The following is a 23,167-nucleotide window of genomic DNA, read 5'->3' as shown; positions in this document are numbered from 1 at the left end:
CTCTAATCTGTCAAGGTCGTTTTGAAGTGTGATCCTGTCCTCTGGGGTGTTAGCCACCCCTCCCAGTTTGGTGTTGTCAGGGGTTTAGGAGCAGAAGCACGGGCAAGGGAGGAAACAGAGAGCGAAGGGGAGGAGGCAGAAGAAAAGATGAGTGACGACGACGACCCGAGATCTCCTAGTCTTTCCAGTGAATCAGAGGATTCACAGAAAGGAGCACCAGTGGCGAGGGCAAGGGGGTCTAGGGGGGCACCCCAGGAAGACAGAGCCAGAGAGGACTCAGGGGGGAGCAGCTGGAAATCGGGACCAGCGTCACCGCCAGGAAGCAGGGAAGAGGAAGGGAGCCAGGGGGGAAGCGCTGGCAGCTCACCACAGGAGGGAGGACATGAGTCAGGAGTGGCCACACCTCCACAGGAGGGAGGACATGAGTCGGGGATGGCCACACCTCCATCGGGGAGCGAAGAAACGGTTGAGAGGAAAGTGGAAGGTTGGGCGCGCGCGCCAAGTTCAAATGCAGAGGAAGGCGGCGCAGTAAGCAGCCCCGAAAGAGAGCCAGGTCCTAAAGCCCGGCGCAAGGAGGCAGGAGGGTCTGGGTCAGCGTCAGAAGAATCCCGGAAGGAAGAAGCCCCGGGGGGTAGAGGGACCCAGAGGAGGACAGTCAGGAGGAAAAGGTGGAGCAAGGCTAGGATATTAAGTTGGTGCACACAGGGCGGAGACTCAGACGGAGCTTCGCCGACCTAGCTACTAGGCGTAGAGTTGCGCGCAGCAGCGTGAGAATGGAAACTGTAATTCAATAAAGACTTTTACTTAATGATCGCTGGCTAGCGTGATCCTCTGTGAGCTAGGATCTTCAAGCAGCTCTGACAGTAAGCTCCGTCTCACGATTGTGGGCATCTACAGCCTCGAGGAGGGGAGAGACACAGGTGCCTACTAGCAAGCTCACGAACGGCAGACGACATGACGGCTGAGCAGCAGATAGAGGAACTCAGAAACGCGGTGGCACAACTGAACGCCGAGGCTCTAGCATCCAGGAAGAGGGAGGAGGAAGCAGCCGCAGCCTGCAGGGATCTCCAGGTCAGGTTAGACGTGCTGACAAAGCAGACACCCCGGCAGGAGGGCATTGGGTTGGCGAGACGGACAGGCGGGCTGGTCTCTCACTTCGATGGGAACCTGCAACAGTATCCCAACTTTAGAGCCGACGTACTGTGCGCACTGCAACTGCTGCATAAAGACTTTAGAGATGAACAAGAGAGAGTGGGGTTCATCATGTCCCATCTGCATGGGGATGCGAGAGCATGGCTACGCAATTTATGGAGAGATAAGGATCCGGCGCTACAGAATGCAGATGCCTTTATTAAAGCAATGGATGGGTGTTTTTTATCAAGTATTGACGTGGATCTTGCACGGAAGGAGGTGCATGGGCTGAGACAAGGGAGGGCCAGCGTCAGGCAGTACCATGCCCGCTTTTTCGCCTTGGTCAGTGCCCTGGAATGGGACAGAGATTCGGCTCCTGTAAGAGACCTCTTTTGGGAGGGGCTGCATAACTCGATTAAAGATGAGATCGCCAGGGGGGAGAGACCCCGAACCACCCAGGAGGTCGTTCAGAGGGCACTGGCAGTGGGGGTGAGGCTGGAAGGACGTCCGTGGAACAGGGACGAAGGGCGTGGAGGGCGCGAACCAGCCGGGGGCCCCTCCTTCTTTCCCAGGGAAGCAGCGCGGGCGCAATCCACGCCTCCGCCAGGAGGAGGAGCCGAACCTATGGAGGTGGGAGGTGCAAGGGCTCAGTCAGCAACCAGAGCCCTAGCACCAGCAGCAGTGAAAGCGAAGCCTCCTAGAGGGAACAGGAAGTGTTACGTCTGTGAGGAGCCAGGGCATATGGCGAAAGAGTGTCCCCAGAGGCCCCACAAGCTCACTGCAGCCTCAGCAATGGTGACTGCAGCAACACAGCAAGGAGGACCACAGCAGGGAAACGAGGCTGTCTGGCTGGAGGAAGAGGCACTGGGGCCCAGCCAGACGTGTTAGTGACGCAGTCCCCAGCGATTTTACAGCCCGTGAACCCCCTCCCGCCCAAACCAGTAGTGAGGCTCACAGCGTCTCTCCAACTGCCCAATGGAATCACCATGGACGTGCCAATCACCATTGACTCAGGCAGCAATGCGGACTTTATAGGGCAGGACTTTGTCGACAGGCACGCTGTGCAGTTGCTGCCGGCCACACTGCCCCTGCAGGTTGTCACGGTGGATGGCAGGGAGCTGCTCGGGGGGCAAGTGGTGAAGCAGACGCCACCAATGGTGATGCGACTTGGGAATCACAGAGAAATCATCAGCTTCAACGTCACTCGACTATCTGACACGCCCATTGTATTGGGCATGAGTTGGCTGGACAAGCACAGCCCAGCGATGGCTTGGTACCAGAGGCAGCTGACCTTCGGCTCTTCCTTTTGTGCTGAACACTGCATCGTGCCCAGGCAGGAAGGAGAGGAAGAGGAGTCACAGCTGCTGCTAGGCACGCTGCAAGCGATTCCACACAAGTACGCTGAATTTTTGGAAGTTTTCTGCGAGAAGGAGGCAGACAGGCTACCCCCTCACAGACCATATGACTGCAAAATTGACATGCTGCCGGGGGCGGCGCTGCCTAAAGGGAAACTGTATTCCATGTCAGAGGACGAACTGCAGGAACTCAAAGAGTTCATTGACCATAATTTGCAACGCGGCTTCATCCGGGAGTCCAGGGCAGTGGGGGGCAGTCCCGTATTCTTTGTTAAGAAGCGGGACACGCCCCAGAAAAGACTGGTAGTGGATTACAGGATTTTGAACAGTCTGACTAGGCCATCGGACTTCCCCATGCCCCGTATTGACGACCTCCTCGCAAAGGTACGGAAGGGCAGAGTGTTCACCAAGTTGGACCTGCGGGGGGCGTACAACCTCATTCGCATGCGGGAAGGAGATGAGTGGAAGACAGCCATGTTCACGCCACTGGGGACCTACGAATATAGAGTTATGCCTTTTGGATTGCAAAATGGCTCCCACGTTTTTCAAGCGTTTATGCATCACGTGTTGGCGGGACTTCTCTACAAGACGTGCGTCTGTTTCTTAGATGACATCCTGATCTTTTCGGAGTCGCAGCAGGAGCATGACGGACACGTCAAGGAAGTGCTGAGCAGGCTAAAGCAACATAGGCTCTACGCCAAGCTGGAGAAGTGCCAATTTGACGTGCCGGAGGTGGATTTTCTGGGCTACAAGCTGTCTGACAAGGGGCTCGCCATGGACAGCGCCAAGGTTCGAGCGGTGTTGGATTGGAAGAGTCCGCGCAACCGGAAGGAGGTCCAACGGTTTGTCGGCTTTGCGAACTTCTATCGCAAGTTTATCAAGGGCTTCGCGATGCAGACAGCGGCCATCACTGACACGCTTAGCTCCAAGAAGAAGAAGTTCGTTTGGACAGCGCAGGCGGAGCAGTCCTTTCAGGCACTCAAGCGTCTCTTCGCGTCGGAAGAGCAGCTGCTTCATGTCAACCCCAGCAAGCCGATGAGGGTGGAGACAGACGCCTCGGACAGAGCCGTGGGGGCGGTCCTGTTGCAGAAAGACCCGCAGGGGGTGTGGCGACCGGGAGCGTTTTACTCCAGGAAGCTCAGCAAGTCCGAACAGAACTACACCATCTGGGACAGGGAGTTGCTGGCCATTCACGCAGCGTTCAAGGCGTGGAGGCACTTTCTGATCGGCGCCAAGCACACGGTGCAGGTTTGCACGGACCACAAGAATCTAGAGCACTGGCGCACGGCACAGTTCCTGAACCAGAGGCAGATACGTTGGGCTGAGTTCTTTGCAAACTTCGACTTCCGAATAGAGTATGTCCCGGGGGACACCAACATCATGGCAGACGCTCTCTCCCGTAAGCCACAGTATCTGGAGGACGCAACGCCAGCGGCCGCCATGCACATCTTCGCACCAGCAGTGTGGGCGTGCGCCGCGGCGACAGTGGACCTAGAGGCGGTGCGACGTGCGTTGCAGGAGGACTCCTTCGCACAAGCAAAGATGGCAGAGGTGCAGAGGGGCAAGGCAGCGGCCGACGGTTTCCGGCTACGAGATGGATTGCTCATCCGAAAAGGGGCCATCTACGTGCCGGGAGACGAACTTCGAGCCAAGGTGCTGCAGCAGCTGCACGACGCGCCCACGGCCGGGCACTTTGGCAAGGAGAAGACGGTGGAATTAGTAGCCAGGGATTTCTGGTGGCCTGGAATGAGAGGGGAGGTCGCAGACTACGTGGCGAGGTGCGACACCTGCCAGAGGGCCAAACCAGTGCACAAACCGCCGGCCGGACTGTTGGAACCGCTGCAAACTCCGGTCGAACCTTGGGAAAGGGTGGCTCTGGACTTTGTCACGGATCTGCCCAGCTCAAGGGGCAAGACGGCAGTGCTGGTGGTGGTGGACCTGTTTTCCAAGATGGCGCATTTCATTCCGTGTGCGAAGGTGGCCACGGCGGAGCAAACCGCCAAACTGTTCATAGACCACGTGTTCAAGGTTCATGGTCTGCCACGGTCTATTCTGTCCGACCGGGGGCGGCAGTTCATCTCGAATTTCTGGCAGAAGCTGATGGGCTTCCTGAACGTCAAGATCAACCTGGCGTCGGCGAGACACCCGCAGACCAACGGGCAAGCGGAGCGGGTCAATGCCATCATGCAGCAGTACCTGAGATGTTATGCAAATCAACAGCCTGCGATGTGGGTGGATTACCTACCGCTTGCCGAGTTCGCCTACAACAACACGAAGCACGTGTCCACGGGGGTCACGCCGTTCTTCGCCAACAACGGGAGGCACCCCAGAACCTTCCCGGGACTGGAAAGAATGGGGGAGGGGGAGCCGCAGACAGCAGATGCGTTCGCGTCGGAGCTGCAGGAGGTCCACGATCAGCTGAGGCGCCACCTGGAGCTGGCCAAGCACGCATACAAGGTACAAGCAGACAAGCACAGAAGGGTTGGAGAAGAGCTCCACGTGGGAGACTGGGTTTGGTTAGCAGCCCACGCAGTGCCGGCCAGGTCGTTGGCCAAGAAGAAACTAGGGCATAAGCAACTGGGGCCCTACCAAGTCGAAGAGCAGGTCAACCCGGTAGCTTTCAGACTGGCACTTCCGGAGGGTTCCAGAATGCATCCGGTATTCCACAGATCGGTGCTCACTCCCTACAAGGCACCGCACAGGTTCCAGGAACCCGGAACAGCGCCGAGCCCGGTCAGAGACAGAACAGGGCACGCGGAAGTGGCACAGAAGGAGCGCATCAACGAAGTCACTGAGATTTTGGACTCCAGATGGGGGGAAGAGGGGGTAGAATACTTTCTCGCCAAGGAGGGCACCCCGGCCAGTGCGAACAGCTGGGTGCCGGGCTACGCCTTGGACGAACCTCTCCTCAAAGACGAGTTTCATGCCCTCTTTCCCCATAGACCTATGCCAGCAGAATATTTTGACGACTGGCTTTTCACGCCCACACTTTCGGCCAGCACTTTCCGGGGGTTCGACTCGGACGAGGACCCGACACAAGACGTCCGTTCCCCGGAGGGGTCACCCTCGGGATCTGCATCAGAACCCTCGTATTGGTGGGACGATAGGCCAGAGGAGCAGTGGCGCAGACGGTGGCTGGAAGGCCCAGGACGAGCAACACCGACAGGAGGAAGTGAGGGAGAGACGGACATGGACGTTTTCGGGGACGACCCTGGTTTCGAGCACGGCGGCACAGAGATGGAAGCGGAGGTGACTGTCGTCGACGAGAGCGGGGAGGAAGACCCGGGAGACTTCAGATGGAGGCCTGCCACGGGAAGCGACCGATACCCGACGTTCGTCCCTTTGCAACAGCAGCCCCCAGCTCCAGCACCGGAAGGAGGGGAGGGGGGAATGGGGGGCTTCGAGGGGGGGATGGATGTCAGGGGTTTAGGAGCAGAAGCACGGGCAAGGGAGGAAACAGAGAGCGAAGGGGAGGAGGCAGAAGAAAAGATGAGTGACGACGACGACCCGAGATCTCCTAGTCTTTCCAGTGAATCAGAGGATTCACAGAAAGGAGCACCAGTGGCGAGGGCAAGGGGGGAGTCTAGGGGGGCACCCCAGGAAGACAGAGCCAGAGAGGACTCAGGGGGGAGCAGCTGGAAATCGGGACCAGCGTCACCGCCAGGAAGCAGGGAAGAGGAAGGGAGCCAGGGGGGAAGCGCTGGCAGCTCACCACAGGAGGGAGGACATGAGTCAGGAGTGGCCACACCTCCACAGGAGGGAGGACATGAGTCGGGGATGGCCACACCTCCATCGGGGAGCGAAGAAACGGTTGAGAGGAAAGTGGAAGGTTGGGCGCGCGCGCCAAGTTCAAATGCAGAGGAAGGCGGCGCAGTAAGCAGCCCCGAAAGAGAGCCAGGTCCTAAAGCCCGGCGCAAGGAGGCAGGAGGGTCTGGGTCAGCGTCAGAAGAATCCCGGAAGGAAGAAGCCCCGGGGGGTAGAGGGACCCAGAGGAGGACAGTCAGGAGGAAAAGGTGGAGCAAGGCTAGGATATTAAGTTGGTGCACACAGGGCGGAGACTCAGACGGAGCTTCGCCGACCTAGCTACTAGGCGTAGAGTTGCGCGCAGCAGCGTGAGAATGGAAACTGTAATTCAATAAAGACTTTTACTTAATGATCGCTGGCTAGCGTGATCCTCTGTGAGCTAGGATCTTCAAGCAGCTCTGACAGGTGTCATCTGCAAATTTGATCAGGATGCCCTTGAGTCCATCATCCAAGTCGTTGATAAAGATGTTGAATAAGACCGGGCCCAAGACAGAACCCTGTGGCACCCCACTAGTTACTCTTCTCCAGGATGAAGAGGAACCATTGATGAGCACCCTTTGGGTTCGGTCAGTCAGCCAGTTACAAATCCACTGAGTGGTAGCATAGTCAAGTCCGCATTTTACCAGCTTCTTTACAAGAATATCATGGGGCACCTTGTCAAATGCCTTGCTGAAATCAAGGTAGGCTACATCCACTGCGTTCCCTTCATCTACCAGGCTTGTAATTCTGTCAAAAAACGAGATCAGGTTAGTCTGACATGACTTATTTTTCAGAAATCCATGCTGACTATTGGTGATCACAGCATTCCTTTCTAGGTGCTCACAGACTGTTTGCTTAATGATCTGCTCCAGAATCTTCCCTGGTATTGATGTCAGACTGACTGGGCGGTAATTATTTGGGTCCTCTCTTTTCCCCTTTTTGAAAATAGGGACAACATTTGCCCTCCTCCAGTCTGCCGGGACTTTACCTGTTCTCCAGGAATTCTCAAAGATGACTGCCAGTCGTTCTGAGATCACATCTGCCAGTTCTTTTAATACTCTTGGATGCAGTTCATCTGGCCCTGGAGACTTGAATACATCTAAACTAGCCAAGTATTCTTGTACTATCTCCTTTGTTATTCTGGGCTGTGTTTCCTCTGCTGAATCATTTGCTCCAAATTCTTCAGGTCGGGCATTGTTTTCTTTATCGGAGAAGACTGAGGCAAAGAAGGCATTGAGGAGTTCAGCCCTTTCTGTGTCCCCTGTTTGCATTTCCCCATCTTCTCCTCTGAGTGACCCCACTGTTTCTTTGTTCTTCCTTTTGCTACGAACATACCAATAAAAGCCTTTTTTGTTGCTTTTAACCTCTCTAGCAAGCCTGAGTTCATTCTGTGCTTTAGCTTTTCTGACTTTGTGTCTACAGGTGCTGGCTATTTGTTTGAATTCCTCTTTGGTGGTTTCCCCCCTTTTCCATTTTTTGTACACATCCTTTTTTAATCTTAACTCAGTTAAAAGTTCTTTAGATAGCCACCCTGGCTTCTTTAGGCACCTTCCATGTTTCCGTCTCATTGGTATTGCCTGACGTTGTGCTTTTACTATCTCCCTCTTAACAAACTCCCAGCCATCATGAACTCCCTTTCCTTTTAGTATTACTGTCCATGGGATCTCACCCAGCACTTCCCTAAGTTTTATGAAGTCGGCTTTCTTAAAGTCAAGAAATTGAGTCCTAGTATGTTTGGCTGCTCCTTTCCGCTGTATAGTAAACTTCAGAAGAGCATGATCACTCGCGCCTAATGATCCTTCCACTTCTACCCCACTAACCAGGTCATCAACATTGGTTAGGACCAGATCTAAAATGGCTGTTCCTCTTGTTGCTTCTCCCACTTTCTGGACAATGAAGTTGTCTGCAAGGCCAATGAGGAATCTGTTTGACCTTATGCTCTTGGCTGAGTTTGACATCCATCAAAATATCCGGGTAATTGAAGTCCCCCATTACTACTATCTCCCTTCCTTTTGCATGCTTGGCCATCTGTTCCAGGAAGGCATCATCTATGTCCTCCGTTTGGCTTGGGGATCTATAGTAAACTCCCACAATGAGGTCTCTGTTATTCTTCTCGCCCTTAATTTTGACCCAAATGCTCTCACTTTGGCTTTGAGGTTCTAAATCTTGGATCTCTTCACAGGTATACACATCCCTGACATATAATGCCACTCCTCCTCCTTTCTTGTCTGGTCTGTTTCTCTGAAATAGATTGTATCCCCCCATTATTACATTCCAATCGTGGGACTTATCCCACCAGGTTTCAGTGATGCCTATTATGTCATATTTAGTTTGCTGTACCAAGAGCTCAAGCTCATCTTGTTTATTTCCCATGCTTTGCGCATTAGTGTACAGACATTGAAGTCCATTAATCATTCCTCCGTGTCTCTTATTTAAGGATTTTTTCCTCCCACCACTAGGTCTGCGTGCTCTTTGCTCCATTTGGTCTATGACATTTGGATGATCATCTTCATCAATTGATAGACTCCTACCTTCAGGAGCACTGTCTCCCTCCCCCACATTAGTCAGTTTAAAGCCCTCCTGATGAGGTTTCTGAGATTTTTGGCAAAAACATTTCTCCCAACCGTTGTGAGGTGCAGCCCATCACTTGCCAGAAGTCCATCTTCAAGAAACTGCAGTCCGTGATCTAAGAATCCAAACCGTTCCTGTTTACACCATTTGCGAAGCCAGGTGTTCACTTCCACTATTTTTCCCTCTCTCCCTGGGCCACGTCGTTCATCTGGGAGGACAGATGAGATGACAATTTGTGCATTTAGTTGCTTCAATTTCCTGCCGAGAGCCTCGTAGTCTCTTTTGATCTTCTTGAGGCTATTGCTTGCAGTGTCATTGGTTCCCACATGAACCAAGAGGAAGGGGTATTTGTCAGTGGGTTTTATGATTCCTTGCAGTCGTTCAGTTACATCTTGGATCTTAGCCCCGGGGAGACAGCACACTTCCCAAGACATCTTGTCAGGCCCACAGATCACTGCTTCTGTTTCCCTCAGTAGGGAATCCCCTATCACCACTACACACCTCCTCTTAGGTTTGGTCGGGGTTCTTCCATGAGCTGTCCATTCCAAGGTCGCCTGCACATTCCCTGAGGACTGACTTTGCTGCTCGTCTTCATATACCTGATCGACTGTAATGAGGGAGAGATCCTCAAATGGAGTCTGCTCTTCGTCTTCCATGCTAGGGGAGAGGACCTCAAAGCGATTGTGTATTTCTAAACAATCAGAGCGAACCCTGGGCCTCCTACTTCTTTGAGTCACGTTTCTCCATATATCTGGCTCCTGTGTTGGTGAACTAGCCTCCTTCTCAGGGGAGTCCCCTGTCTCCTCCTTGGTGGAGACGGTGTGCTCTGTTGCTTCCAAGAAGAGCTCCAGCTCTCTAATTCTTTGGAGCGTAGCTACACGTTCCTCCAGTTGCTGGACTTTGTCTTTTAAGAGGGCAATCAACATGCAATTGCTGCAGGTAAAGCTGCCTGCAACCTTTGGCAAGATGGCAAACATTGCGCAGGAACCGCAGGCGACTGCAGCTGTTCCCTCCCCCTCCATGTTGAGAATGTGTCGTTGGGGGTGGCTACAGTGGTCCTCCATCATAAAAAGCGTGAAGACAGGACAAATAACTCCCCCCACAAAAAAACCTAAGTCTCCCCCAACAAACGTTTGAGACTAGCTCCCCTAAATCTAGTTCCTGCTTCATAAGGCAGGATATGCATGAGGTTCATGTACCTTTTCCTTCACAAGCCATGACTCAGCTGTTCACCAAAGCTGCCCATTATGTGCAAACTCAGGAATATGATTAATGGCTCAGAAAGAAGCCAGGGTGTTAAGTCCATTGGCATTGCCTCCTTCTCTGACACCCAGGAGGAAATGCCGTTTCTGGGATCATATCTGCTGCAATACATACCAGTACACTTCCTTCTTAAAAACTATTCCTATGCAAAATGAGGCTATTTACTCCAATATTCAATCAAAATATCATCAATTAGGATTGATTTAATTCAGGGGGTGGAGAAAGTGTGGCCTCCCCAGATGCGGCTGAATTACTGACCATGTTGGCTGGGGCTGATGGAGCTGGAGTCCGAGATCTGGGGCCACAGGTTACAACTAGGTAAGCCCTGTAAAGTGCTCTGAACACCTGGAAGCACTATACAAGTACAGATCACTCTCGTCAGCGACAGTACATTTCTGGAGATGTAATTTGGTTTGTCCCCAAAGACCTCCCTCTTAATTCCTACCCTGCCTTTCATGAAACCCACTGTGGCACACCTGGGCTTCCATGGAGTTTTCCATCCAGGCACAGACCAGACCCAGATCTGTTTAGCTTCAGTAAGGTTGCTGTATCACGTGCCTTGGCCAGTTCTTAGGTCCACCTCCAGATCAAAGCATACTGGTCTCATTCTCTTCTGCTGTTTCTTCTGTTAGACACAAAGGCAGCGGCAGGATATTCTGAAGCTCATCCTTGCTGGAGAAAATGTAAGTTTCCCTCTCTCCCTGCCATACCCCCCCCCCAATTGCAGCCTGATTATGGGTAAAAGGTAAAGTTAAAGGGACCCCTGACCATTAGGTCCAGTTGTGGCCGCCTCTGGGAATGCGACGCTCATCTCGCTTTATTGGCCAAGGGAGCCGGCGTATAGCTTCTGGGTCATGTGGCCAGCATGAACAAGCCGCTTCTGGCGAACCAGAGCAGCGCACGGAAACACTGTTTACCTTCCCGCCGGAGCGGTACCTATTTATCTACTTGCACTATGACATGCTTTTGAACTGCTAGGTTGGCAGGAGCAGGGACCGAGCAACTGGAGCTCACTCCGTCGTGGGGATTCGAACCGCCGACCTTCTGATCGGCAAGTCCTAGGCTCTGTGGTTTAACCCACAGTGATTAGGGGAAGGTGGGATAATTTTTAAGTGCAGGAGCTCATTGTGATGAACCCCACAGATATGCTCTTGGAAAGTCCAAATATGCAAGCAGCTCAGTTAATTCCTATTTACACATGTATGCAAACATGCCCCGCCCCAAATCAGCAGCACAGCATAACACTAAATTTATTAAGATCAGCCAAGTCATAGATGTTTACCCAGACAGATTCAAGGCTGTGCAGCTGTCAGTACTACCACAGAGTTGCCTAGGGAGCATGTGTGACTCTCCATATTTAACCCAGAGGGGATCCTTTGCCTTTGAAACAGATGAGCAATGCTGTGAACTTGAAAGAGCTGGCTGAGAAAACAAAAGGTTACTCAGGAAGTGACCTGCGGGAATTATGCCGGGATGCTGCCATGTATCGTGTGCGTGATTATGTCCGCAAGCAACAAATGAAGCAGATTGCTCGGATGCTCCACGATACAGACAGTGGGGAAGAAAGGTACGAGCTTCACTCAGCTCCCGTTCCTCTTTGCTTCTAACTTTTCATAGTTCTGGGTCTGTTTCTCAGCCTCATTTGCCCTGCTCGTTTTAACAGAGAACGCTCTGAATGAAAGATGTTTTTTTTTGTCATGCATACATGCCTAGGTCTTGAGATCTTTATCAGATGCACTTCTCTGGGTTTTCCCACCTGATAGAAGTGAACTGAGTCATGACCAGAGTGAGCCCTTCCTTGCTGGCCTCCCACTTAGGGAATGCAGGCTTCAGAGAGGCTCACCTGGCACCTTGGAGGTGGTTTTCTTTGTGCCAGGTAAAGCCTTTGGCTGCATATACACCATGCATTTAAAGCTCCTCTATGGTTTACCCATCACAGAGCTACCATTCCCAGTATCTTACCAAACTAGTTCCCAAGCTTAGGAGGAGAGGAGAGAGGAGCTTTAAATGCATGTTATGTATGTAGCCTTTGTTCCCCCAGATACCTTAATTTTAATACATACATCTATCTGGAATATCAAAACCTTGCACATCCCGTTTTTATATTCATTTTAAATTGTTTTAGCTGCTGTGCTTATCCAAGTTTTAGTGTTTTATTATCTACAGTTTTGAATTTTATCTGTATACTTACAAAAGAACTTAAATTATACAAATAGAATGAATTAATAACCAGAAGGTTCTGGGCTCAAATTATTTGGGCCATGGACTCTCAGAAGTATGAAAATATGGGTTAAACTCCAATTGTCCAAATGAAATCCATACATCTAAGTAAGTCTATCAGTGCAATGGAGGAGGGCTAAATTGCAGAAGACTGAAAAGGCGATCCCCCTTTTAGAATTTATTTATTGATACTTATTCAAAAATATACAGAAGTTCACACCCATTATGAAGTATATTTTTATAACACACTGAAATAAAACAGCTGTTGGGATACTGCCAGGGAGATAAAGTCCATCATGGCCCCAAGCCAATAGATCGTGTTTGGCTTTGCTGAACTCAGAGAGTTGCAAGCAAAGCCAAACACGATCTATTGTCTTGATACACTTGTACAGGACATTTCACAGAGACTCTGATGTCCTTAAACAGTTGCATCAACCATTCACAATCCATGAGTGAAAATGACAGAGCATTGAGTTCTGCTTCACAGGAACTTAAGCTCACTGTCGTCTGCTTCCTGCACAACCAGTCGAACAGGCAGTGGTTGTACATGTAGCATACTCCAGAAGTGCTTGTACCATCCGTGGTGTCACTTCCAAAACTTGCATCTGCAAAGATTTCAAGACCTCCAGTCTTCTGACTGGTGAACCTCAGCCTGTAGTGCAAAGTCCCTTTCAAATAGCGGGCTATGCGCTTCAGAGCTTTCCAATCCTGAACAGTAGGATTGCTGGCATGTCTGCTAAGCAGATTACAGCTTACAGCTATGTCAGGTCTTGAGCATCTAGCAATGAAATTCAGCTTGCCTAGAATGCATCTGTACAGTGTAGTGTCAGAAAACGCTTCAGCAGTACCGTCTACCTGGTAACCTGTCGCCATCGGTGTGTCTGCTGGGTTTGCATCAACCAAATTCAACCTGGTTAATACATCAGCAATTTTCTGTGTTTGGTGTACCAGAAAATTACCTGCTTGGTCCCTCTCCACCTGCAGAGAAAGATAGTTGGATACCTCACCAAGATCCTTCATGTCAAAGTGCTCCTTCAGCTGAGCTAGGGTGCTTTGATAGAAAGCCTGATTCTTCCAAAACATCAGAAGATCATCAACAAAACATAAACAATACAGTTTGTTTTGCCCCTCCTCCTTGACAAACACACATGGATCAGCTTTGCCCTGGTGAAAACCTAGAGAAAGCAATGTGTCAGGGCTGCCGCCCAGTCCCAGCTCACATAGGACCAAGTCAGCCAGCGTTCAGTTTCAAAGAGTCTTTATTGGATTACAGGTTCCATTTCCAAACTGCAACGTGCGGCCCTACTTCTTCTAGGTCAGAACGACGAAGACCCGTCTGAGTCTCCGCCTCTAGCGCACCAGCTTAATACCCTAGCCTTGCTCCACCTCCTGCGCCTTTCCTTCCGTCTCTGGGTCCTCCTGCCCCCCTGGGTCTCTCCTTTCCTACTCTCTTCTGGCGCGGACCCCCCTGACCCTTCCGCCTCCTTGCGGCGGGCTTTGGGACTCGGTTCACTCTCTGGGCTGCTGGCTGCGCCAGCTTCCGTTACATTTGAACTTGGCGCGCGCGCCCAACTCTCCACTTTCCTCTTGATCGTTTCCTCGCTCCCCGAGGTGGGCGTGACTACTCCTGACTCATGCCCTCCCTCCTTCTGAAAGTCTCCGGAGCCCGATATCTGGTCCCCTTTCTCCCCGCTGCTCCCGGCTGGGAACGTGGGTCCCGATCTCCAACTGCTGCTTTCTGATCCCTCTCTGGACCCTTCTTCCTGGGGTGTCCCCCTGCTCTCCCCCCTTGCTCTGGCTGCTGGCGCTCCCTTCTGGGAATCCTCGGACTCGCTAGACAGGCTCGGTGATCTCGGGTCGTCATCCCCACTCATCCTTCCTTCGTATTCCTCCCCCTCGCTCTCTGTCTCCTCCCTTCTCTGCGTCTCTGCTCCTGAACCCCTGACATCCATCCCCCCCTCGAAGCCCCCCCTTCCCCCCTCCCCGCTTTCAAGGGTGGTTGGTGGGTGCTCCGTCATCACGGGAGTGAATGTCGGATACAGTTCGCTCCCCGTTGCTGGCCGCCAACTGAAGACCTCCGAGTCTTCCTCCCCGCGTTCGTCAACGGTGGTCTCCTCCGCCTCCATCTCGGTGCCGCCGTGCTCGAAACCAAGGTCCTCCCCGCAAACGTCCATGTCCGTCTCTGCGTCTGTCGCTGGACCTGGTGTCTCCTGCCACTTCCGGCGCCACTGCTCCTCTGGCCGATTGTCCCACCAATACGAGTTGTCGGACGCCGAACCCTCCGGTGACCCCTCTGGGGAACGTGTGCGCGGTGCGGGTTCCCCTTCCGAGTCGAAGCCATGGAACGTGCTGGAGGAAAGCGTGGGCGTGAACAACCAGTCGTCGAAGAAGCCCGCTGGCATAGGTCTGTGTGGGAAAAGGGCATGAAACTCATCCTTGAGCAGGGGTTCCTCCAAGGCGTAGTCCGGCACCCAGCTATTAGTACTGGCCCGGGTGCCCTCCCTTGCTAGTAGATATTCTACTCCGTCTTCCCCCCATCTGGAGTCCAAAATCTCCGTGACTTCGTTGATGGGGTCCTGCTGTGGCAATCTTCCCACCTCCGTCCTCTCCGGAGACTGACTCGGTGCCGTTCCTGGTTCCTGGAACCTGTGCGGTGCCCTGTAGGGAGTGAGCACCGACCTGTGGAACACCGGATGCATCCTGGAACCCTCTGGTAGCACCAGCCGGAAAGCCACCGGGTTGATCTGCGCTTCGACTCGGTACGGACCGAGTTGCTTGTGCCCTAGCTTCCTCTTGGCTAACGATCGGGTCGGCACCGCGTGGGCTGCCAACCAGACCCAGTCTCCCACTCGGATCTCCTCGCCAACTCGCCTGTGCTTGTCAGCTTGGACCTTGTATGCGTGCTTCGCCAGCTCCAGCTGCCGTCTGAGTTGATCGTGGACCTCTTGCAACTCAGATGCGAAAGCGTCCGCCGTCTGTGGTTCCCCTTCCCCCACTCTGTCCAGTCCCGGGAAGGTTCTGGGATTCCTCCCATTGTTGGCGAAGAACGGCGTCACCCCTGTGGATACGTGTTTCGTGTTGTTGTAGGCGAATTCGGCGAGCGGCAGGTAATCCACCCACGTCGCCGGCTGTTGATTGGCATAGCATCTCAGGTACTGCTGCATGATGGCATTGACCCTCTCCGCTTGCCCGTTGGTCTGCGGGTGCCTTGCCGATGTCAGGTTGATCTTGACGTTCAGGAAGCCCATCAGCTTTTGCCAGAAATTCGAGATGAACTGGCGTCCGCGGTCGGACAGTATAGACCGTGGCAGCCCGTGCACTTTGAACACGTGATCTATGAACAATTTGGCTGTTTGTTCTGCCGTGGCCACCTTCGCACACGGTATGAAATGTGCCATCTTGGTGAACAAGTCCACCACCACTAGTACAGCTGTCTTGCCTCTCGAGCTGGGTAGATCCGTGACAAAGTCCAGGGCCACCCTCTCCCATGGTTCAAACGGCGTTTGCAGCGGTTCCAGCAGTCCCGCCGGTGGTTTGTGCACCGGCTTGGCCCTCTGGCAGGTGTCGCACCTCGCGACGTAGTCCGCGACTTCCCCCCTCAGTCTGGGCCACCAAAAGTCTCTTGCGACCAATTCCACCGTTTTTTCTGTGCCAAAGTGCCCGGCCGTGGGTGCGTCGTGCAGCTGCTGCAGTACCCGGGCGCGAAGTTCGTCTCCCGGCACGTAGACGGCCCCTTTACGTAAGAGCAAGCCGTCTCGTATCTGGAACTCGTCGCCCTTCGCCGTGCCCTTGTGCACCTCTGCCATCTTCGCCTGCGCGAATGAGTCGTCCGTCAACGCCCTTCGCACCGCATCCAGGTCTACTGTGGCTGAAGCGCACGCCCACGCTGTTGGCGCGAAGATGTGCATGGCCGCCGCTGGCGTCGCCTCTTCGAGGTACTGCGGTTTTCGGGACAGGGCATCCGCCATGATGTTGGTGTCGCCCGGGACGTACTCAATTCGGAAATTGAAGTCAGCAAAGAACTCCGCCCAACGGATCTGCCTCTGGTTCAGGAACCGAGCCGTGCGCCAGTGCTCCAGATTCTTGTGGTCCGTGCAGACCTGCACCGTGTGCTTGGCGCCGATCAGGAAGTGCCTCCACGCCTTGAAAGCTGCATGAATGGCAAGCAGCTCCCTATCCCAGATGGTGTAGTTCTGCTCCGACTTGCTGAGCTTTCTGGAGTAGAACGCCCCCGGCCTCCAGACCCCCTGCGGGTCCTTCTGCAGCAGTACCGCTCCCACTGCTCTATCGGACGCGTCTGTCTCCACCCTCAGCGGTCTGCTGGGGTCGATATGCAGCAGTTGCTCTTCCGACGCGAAGAGACGCTTGAGTGTCTGAAAGGACCGCTCCGCCTGCTCCGTCCAGATGAATTTCTTTTTCTTGGAGCTTAGCGTGTCCGTAATAGCTGCCGTCTGCATCGCGAACCCCTTGATGAACTTGCGATAGAAATTGGCGAATCCGACAAACCTCTGGACCTCTTTCCGGTTGCGCGGGCTCTTCCAATCCAACACCGCACGAACCTTGGCGCTGTCCATGGCTAGCCCCTTGTCCGACAGCTTGTAACCCAAGAAATCCACCTCCGTCGTGTCGAACTGGCACTTCTCCAGTTTGGCGTACAGTCTATGCTGCTGCAGCCTCTTCAGCACCTCCCGAACGTCCTGGTCGTGTGCTTGCTGCGAGTCAGAGAATATCAGGATGTCATCCAGAAAGCAGACGCACTTCTTGTAGAGGAGTCCCGCCAACACGTGATGCATAAAAGCTTGAAAAACGTGGGAGCCATTTTGCAATCCAAAAGGCATAACTCTATATTCGTAGGTGCCCAGAGGCGTGAACATGGCTGTCTTCCACTCATCGCCCTCCCTCATACGGATGAGATTGTACGCTCCTCGCAGGTCCAACTTGGTGAACACGCGTCCCTTGCGCACCGTCGCCAGCAGATCGTCAATCCTGGGCATAGGGAAATCGGAGGGCTTGGTCATTCTGTTTAAGAGGCGGTAATCCACGACCAATCTTTTTTGGGGCGTGTCCTTTTTCTTCACGAAGAAAACAGGACTGCCCCCTACTGCGCTGGACTCCCGGATGAAACCGCGCTGCAAATTGTGATCGATGAACTGTTTGAGTTCCTGTAGTTCGTCCTCAGACATGGAATATAGCTTCCCCTTCGGCAGCGTCGCCCCTGGCAGGAGGTCAATCTTGCAGTCATATTGCCTGTGCGGTGGTAGCTTGTCTGCCTCTTTCTCGCAGAAGACCTCCAGAAAGTCCGCGTATTTGTGGGGAACTGCTTGCAACGTTCCCAACTGCAGTTGTGAGTCCTCCTCCTCCCCCTCCTGCCTGGGCAGGATGCAGTGTTCTGCGCAGTAAGAGGAGCCGAAGATCAGCTGTCTCTGGTACCAAGCCAGCGTTGGACTGTGCCTGTCCAGCCAACTCATGCCCAACACAATGGGCGTGTCCGACAGTCGGGTGACATTAAAACTGATGACTTCCCTGTGGTTACCAAGTTGCATCACCATTGGTGGCGTCTGCTTCACCACCTGCCCCCCTAGCAACTCTCTGCCATCCACTGTGACGACTTGCAGGGGCAGAGTGGCAGGCAGCAGCTTTATAGCGTGCTGCTCCACAAAATCCTGTGCTATAAAGTCTGCGTTGCTTCCAGAATCCACAGAAAGCGGCACTTCGATGGTGACTCCATTGGGTAGCTGGAGAGACGCTGTGAGTTGCACTACTGGTTTGGGTGGGAGGGGGTCCGTGGGTTGCAATATCGCTGGGGACTGCTTCACTGATGCGTCTGGCTGGGCCCCAGTGCCTCCGTCTCCAGCCAGACATCGTCGTTTCCCTGCTGGGCTTCGCTGCATTGTGTGGCCACTTTCACCGTTGCGGAGGCTGCAGTGTGCTTGGAGCTCCTCTGGGGACACTCTTTCGCCAAGTGTTGAGGGCTCTCGCATATGTAACACTTCCTGGTCCCTCTAGGAGGTTTAGTCTTGACTGCTGTCGGTGCAGAGGCTCTGCTAGCTGACTGAGCCCTGGCGCCTCCCACTTCCATAGGTTCCACTCCCCCTCCTGGCGGAGGTGTGGATTGCGCACGCGCTGCTTCCCTTGGAACGAAAGAGAAACTTCTCGCTGCTTCGCGCCCTCCACGTCCTTCATCTCTGCACCATGGACGTTCTTCCAGCCTCACCCCCACAGTCAGCGCCCTTTGGACCACCTCCTGCGTGCTTCGGGGCCTCTCCCCCCTCGCAATTTCATCCTTCACAGCAGAGCTGAGACCCTCCCAGAACAGGTCCCTGACTGGGGGCGAGTCCCGGTCCCATTCCAATGCACTGACCAGCGCAAAAAAGCGGGCGTGGTACTGTCGGACGCTCGCCCTCCCTTGTTTCAGTCCATGAATCTCCCGTCGGGCAAGATCCACATCAATGGTAGACAAAAAACATGCATCCATCGCTTTGATAAAGGCATCTGCACTCTGAAGCGCCGGATCTTTATCCCTCCACAAATTGCGCAGCCACGCCTTCGCATCCCCATGCAAATGGGACAGTATAAACCCCACTTTCTCTTGCTCATCTCTAAAGTCTTTTGCCAGCAGTTGCAGTGCGCACATCACATCTGCTCGAAAGTTGGGGTACTGTTGTAAATTCCCATCGAAGTGAGCCACCAGCCCTCCTGCTCTCCGTGCCAACCCAACCCCCTCCGGTCTGGGTCCTGGCTGCCCATGCTTAACCCATGCTTCAAACCTGGCGTGGAGATCTCGGTAGGCGGCTGCCGCATCCTCCTCCCTTTTCTTGGATGCCAGTACCTCCGCATTCAATTGGGTAACTGCCTGTTGCAGCGCTGAAACTTTCTCTGCTTCCGTCATCTTTGCCAACCGTCGTGAGCTTGCTCCCACACACCGATCCCCTCCTCCAGCTGCTTCTGTCTCCGCTGCGAGGTATCAGGTGTCAGAAGCTTGAGAGACGGGTCTTACTGTCAGGGCTGCCGCCCAGTCCCAGCTCACATAGGACCAAGTCAGCCAGCGTTCAGTTTCAAAGAGTCTTTATTGGATTACAGGTTCCATTTCCAAACTGCAACGTGCGGCCCTACTTCTTCTAGGTCAGAACGACGAAGACCCGTCTGAGTCTCCGCCTCTAGCGCACCAGCTTAATACCCTAGCCTTGCTCCACCTCCTGCGCCTTTCCTTCCGTCTCTGGGTCCTCCTGCCCCCCTGGGTCTCTCCTTTCCTACTCTCTTCTGGCGCGGACCCCCCTGACCCTTCCGCCTCCTTGCGGCGGGCTTTGGGACTCGGTTCACTCTCTGGGCTGCTGGCTGCGCCAGCTTCCGTTACATTTGAACTTGGCGCGCGCGCCCAACTCTCCACTTTCCTCTTGATCGTTTCCTCGCTCCCCGAGGTGGGCGTGACTACTCCTGACTCATGCCCTCCCTCCTTCTGAAAGTCTCCGGAGCCCGATATCTGGTCCCCTTTCTCCCCGCTGCTCCCGGCTGGGAACGTGGGTCCCGATCTCCAACTGCTGCTTTCTGATCCCTCTCTGGACCCTTCTTCCTGGGGTGTCCCCCTGCTCTCCCCCCTTGCTCTGGCTGCTGGCGCTCCCTTCTGGGAATCCTCGGACTCGCTAGACAGGCTCGGTGATCTCGGGTCGTCATCCCCACTCATCCTTCCTTCGTATTCCTCCCCCTCGCTCTCTGTCTCCTCCCTTCTCTGCGTCTCTGCTCCTGAACCCCTGACACAATGTCTCAGTGAGTTTTGTGTTCCAACACCTGACACTCTGCTTGAGACCATATAAGGATTTCCGCAGTTTACAGACCATTCCCTTCTGTATCTGCATTCCATCAGGTGGAAGCATGTACAGCTCCTCCCCCAAAATCCCGTACAAAAAAGCTGTATTAATGTCATGATGGGAAACATGCAGTTTCTCCTCCGCAGCGATCTTGAGCATTAGCCGAATGCTCTCATATTTGACGGTAGGAGAGTAGGTCTCGTGGTAATCCTGTCCTGGTACCTGTGAAAAACCTCTGGCAACCAATCTGGCTTTGTGTCTGACAACCTTGCCATTCTGGTCTGTCTTGGCCTTGAAGACCCATTTGCTGCCAACCAGTCTCATTCCTGGGACTACCGGTACCAGTTCCCAAGTTTGGTTCCTGTTCAAGGAATCAACTTCAGCCTTCATGGCATTTAGCCAAGGCTCAGCATCTTTAGAGGTTAACTCCTGAACCTCTTTGAAGCTTCCCAGACCTTCTCTGAGCTACTAAGAACAGCAGTTACTGTCTTAGCAAACTCATCAGCAAATCTCTTTGGAGGTCTGCCCTTTGTGGCCCTCTCAGATCTGCGTACTAGACGCAAGTCTTCTGGACTCATCTCCTCTTTCTTAGGAGAAAAGTGACCAATGGTGAACAGTGGTTCTTCCAGTTCATTGTCAGACGCATCAGATGGTCTGACTGAGGCCTTTGCGCTCTTGTAGTCTGCTGTGTCATCACTGTCACTGACATCAGCAGCAGCGCCGCCCACTGAGCTGGAATCCGAACTCTGATAATCAACATCATCATCCTCAGCAGCTTCCTCAGCTTTAGCTGCTTCCTTGACATCACCTTCATCCTCCTCTGGGTAACTCTGGAAAATTCCCACATTCCCCCCCCCCCCACTTAGGATTGTACTCAACACTCTTTGTGAACTTAATGGACTTAGAATCAGTCATCCATACCCTGTATGCTCCTTTTTCGTACCCCATGAACAAACCATGTGCCCCACGCTTCCCAAGCTTGTTGCTTTGTGGGGTGTGTACCCACATGTCAGAACCAAAGATTCTCATGTGCTTGATGTTGGGTTTCTTATCAAACATCTTCTCATAGGGGGTACAACCAATAGGTGATGACAATCTGCGATTAAAAGTGTAAACAAAATTCAACAGAGCCTCCCCCCAATACTTATCAGGGAGATTGGCATCATGCAACAAGGTTTTCAGTCCTTGCAGCAACGTTTGATTTGCTCGCTCCGCAAGTCCATTCAGCCATGGTGATCTAGGCGTTGACAAGTCATGCTGGATTCCCTTCTCAGTCAGGAAAGCTTCAAACTGCTGAGAAGTGAACTCCCCGCCCCGATCAGTAAAGAGACAGCCAATACGTTTACCGTGAACATCCTCCAACCAAGCACAGAATGCCTTGAACTTAGGAAACGCTTGCGATTTCTGCTCGAGCATAAACACATGAATGTACCTGGAAAAAGAATCAATCAGAACCATGAAGTACCTTGCTCCACCCAAAGAGGGCGCAAGTGGACCAACCAGGTCTGCGTGAACTAGCTGGTAGGGTTTGGAATCCATCAGTTGATAAAAAGCTGGTTTCTTTCATTTGTGACATACTTATGAAAAGGTGACTTTAAATTAACATACGGTAACTGTTTATAGAGCTCTTTTCAACATTACGTTTAGCAGTGCAGGAGCAGTTCCTATATAAAAGTTGCTTCCTGTGGAAATCTGAGGCCATGTAGGAGAAGCCTCTGCTGCAGTTCCTTCTCATGCTGCTGTTATTCCTCCGTAGATCTGGAGGAACCCAGGAGTTGTGTTAGGATCCTTACAACAAACCTGCACGGTGGGCAGTATTAGAAACGTAGAAAATGGTCTGAAATCCAGTCAGATATCCATCTAGCTCTGCTGTGTTTACAGGGCACAATGATCGTGGCAGCAGCATTTCAGACAGGTGTCTTTTACAGCTAGGGACTGAACTGGGGATCTTTTGCAGGCAAAGCATAGGCACTACTGAGCTAGGGCTCTGCTCACTATTATCAGTTCAAGAACGACACTGACAAACTGGAACGTGTCCAGAGGAGGGCAACCAAAATGGTCAAAGGCCTGGAAACGATGCCTTATGAGGAACGGCTAAGGGAGCTGGGCATGTTTAGCCTGGAGAAGAGGAGGTTAAGGGGTGATATGATAGCCATGTTCAAATATATAAAAGGATGTCATATAGAGGAGGGAGAAAGGTTGTTTTCTGCTGCTCCAGAGAAGCAGACACGGAGCAATGGATCCAAACTACAAGAAAGAAGATTCCACCTAAACATTAGGAAGAACTTCCTGACAGTAAGAGCTGTTCGACAGTGGAATTTGCTGCCAAGGAGTGTGGTGGAGTCTCCTCCTTTGGAGGTCTTTAAGCAGAGGCTTGACAACCATATGTCAGGAGTGCTCTGATGGTGTTTCCTGCTTGGCAGGGGGTTGGACTTGATGGCCCTTGTGGTCTCTTCCAACTCTATGATTCTATGATCAAGCAGGGCAAGAGGAGCCATGCTTTAGCCCAGGGAGGGGGGAACTGTGCCCCTCCAGATGTTGTTGGATTCCAGTTCCCATCAGCTCCCACCAGCATGGGTAATAAGGATGATGGAGGCCAGCTTCTAGAGACACAGGTTTCTTCCTTCTCCTACAGCACCTCCATTAATAACCAGGCAATGTTAGAAGGGGCCCCAAGTTTAGTGGTGGAGTCCATTATTGCCATTGAGCTTGGAATGGTACTGCTGAAATGAGTCCAATGGTCATTTCAGCTCTGCCATTCTATAACATTTATTTCTATTTTAATAGATTTCAGAAACAGTTTACAAAAAGCAAAACAGAACCAAGTCACAGCACATCAAGAAATAGTAGAGGTGCCATAGGTTAATGGTAAAGCACACATGCTTTGCATGTGAGAAGTCCCAGGTTCCACACTTGGCACCTGCAGTTATGACAACCATCTCTCTCTGCCTGGGACCTTGTGCCAGTCAGAGTAGACAATACTCAGCTAGACAAATATTCTGACCTGGTAGGAGGCAGCTTCCTATGTTCCTAAATCAA

At 52.9% G+C, this 23,167-nt stretch overlaps 1 protein-coding gene and 1 long non-coding RNA gene across 2 annotated transcripts in view; both read left to right on the top strand.

The window, feature by feature from the left end:
* Positions 1-23,167, top strand: part of LOC310695834 — a 205,193-nt gene that overhangs the window by 47,757 nt on the left and 134,269 nt on the right. The window lies entirely within an intron of this gene.
* Positions 1-23,167, top strand: part of LOC310695756 (outer mitochondrial transmembrane helix translocase-like) — a 57,069-nt gene that overhangs the window by 29,899 nt on the left and 4,003 nt on the right. The window contains exons 7-8 of the mRNA XM_083480672.1: positions 10,736-10,786; positions 11,495-11,670. Coding sequence (XP_083336798.1) covers positions 10,736-10,786; positions 11,495-11,670 — 227 coding nt within the window. The remainder of the gene's footprint in view (positions 1-10,735; positions 10,787-11,494; positions 11,671-23,167) is intronic.

This window comes from Podarcis liolepis, assembly GCF_965112155.1.
Source record: "Podarcis liolepis genome assembly, chromosome: 16".
In the NCBI taxonomy this organism is placed as follows: Eukaryota; Metazoa; Chordata; class Lepidosauria; order Squamata; family Lacertidae; genus Podarcis; species Podarcis liolepis.
Note: the sequence above shows the minus strand (reverse complement) of the source record. Positions and strands in the feature narration are given on the sequence as shown.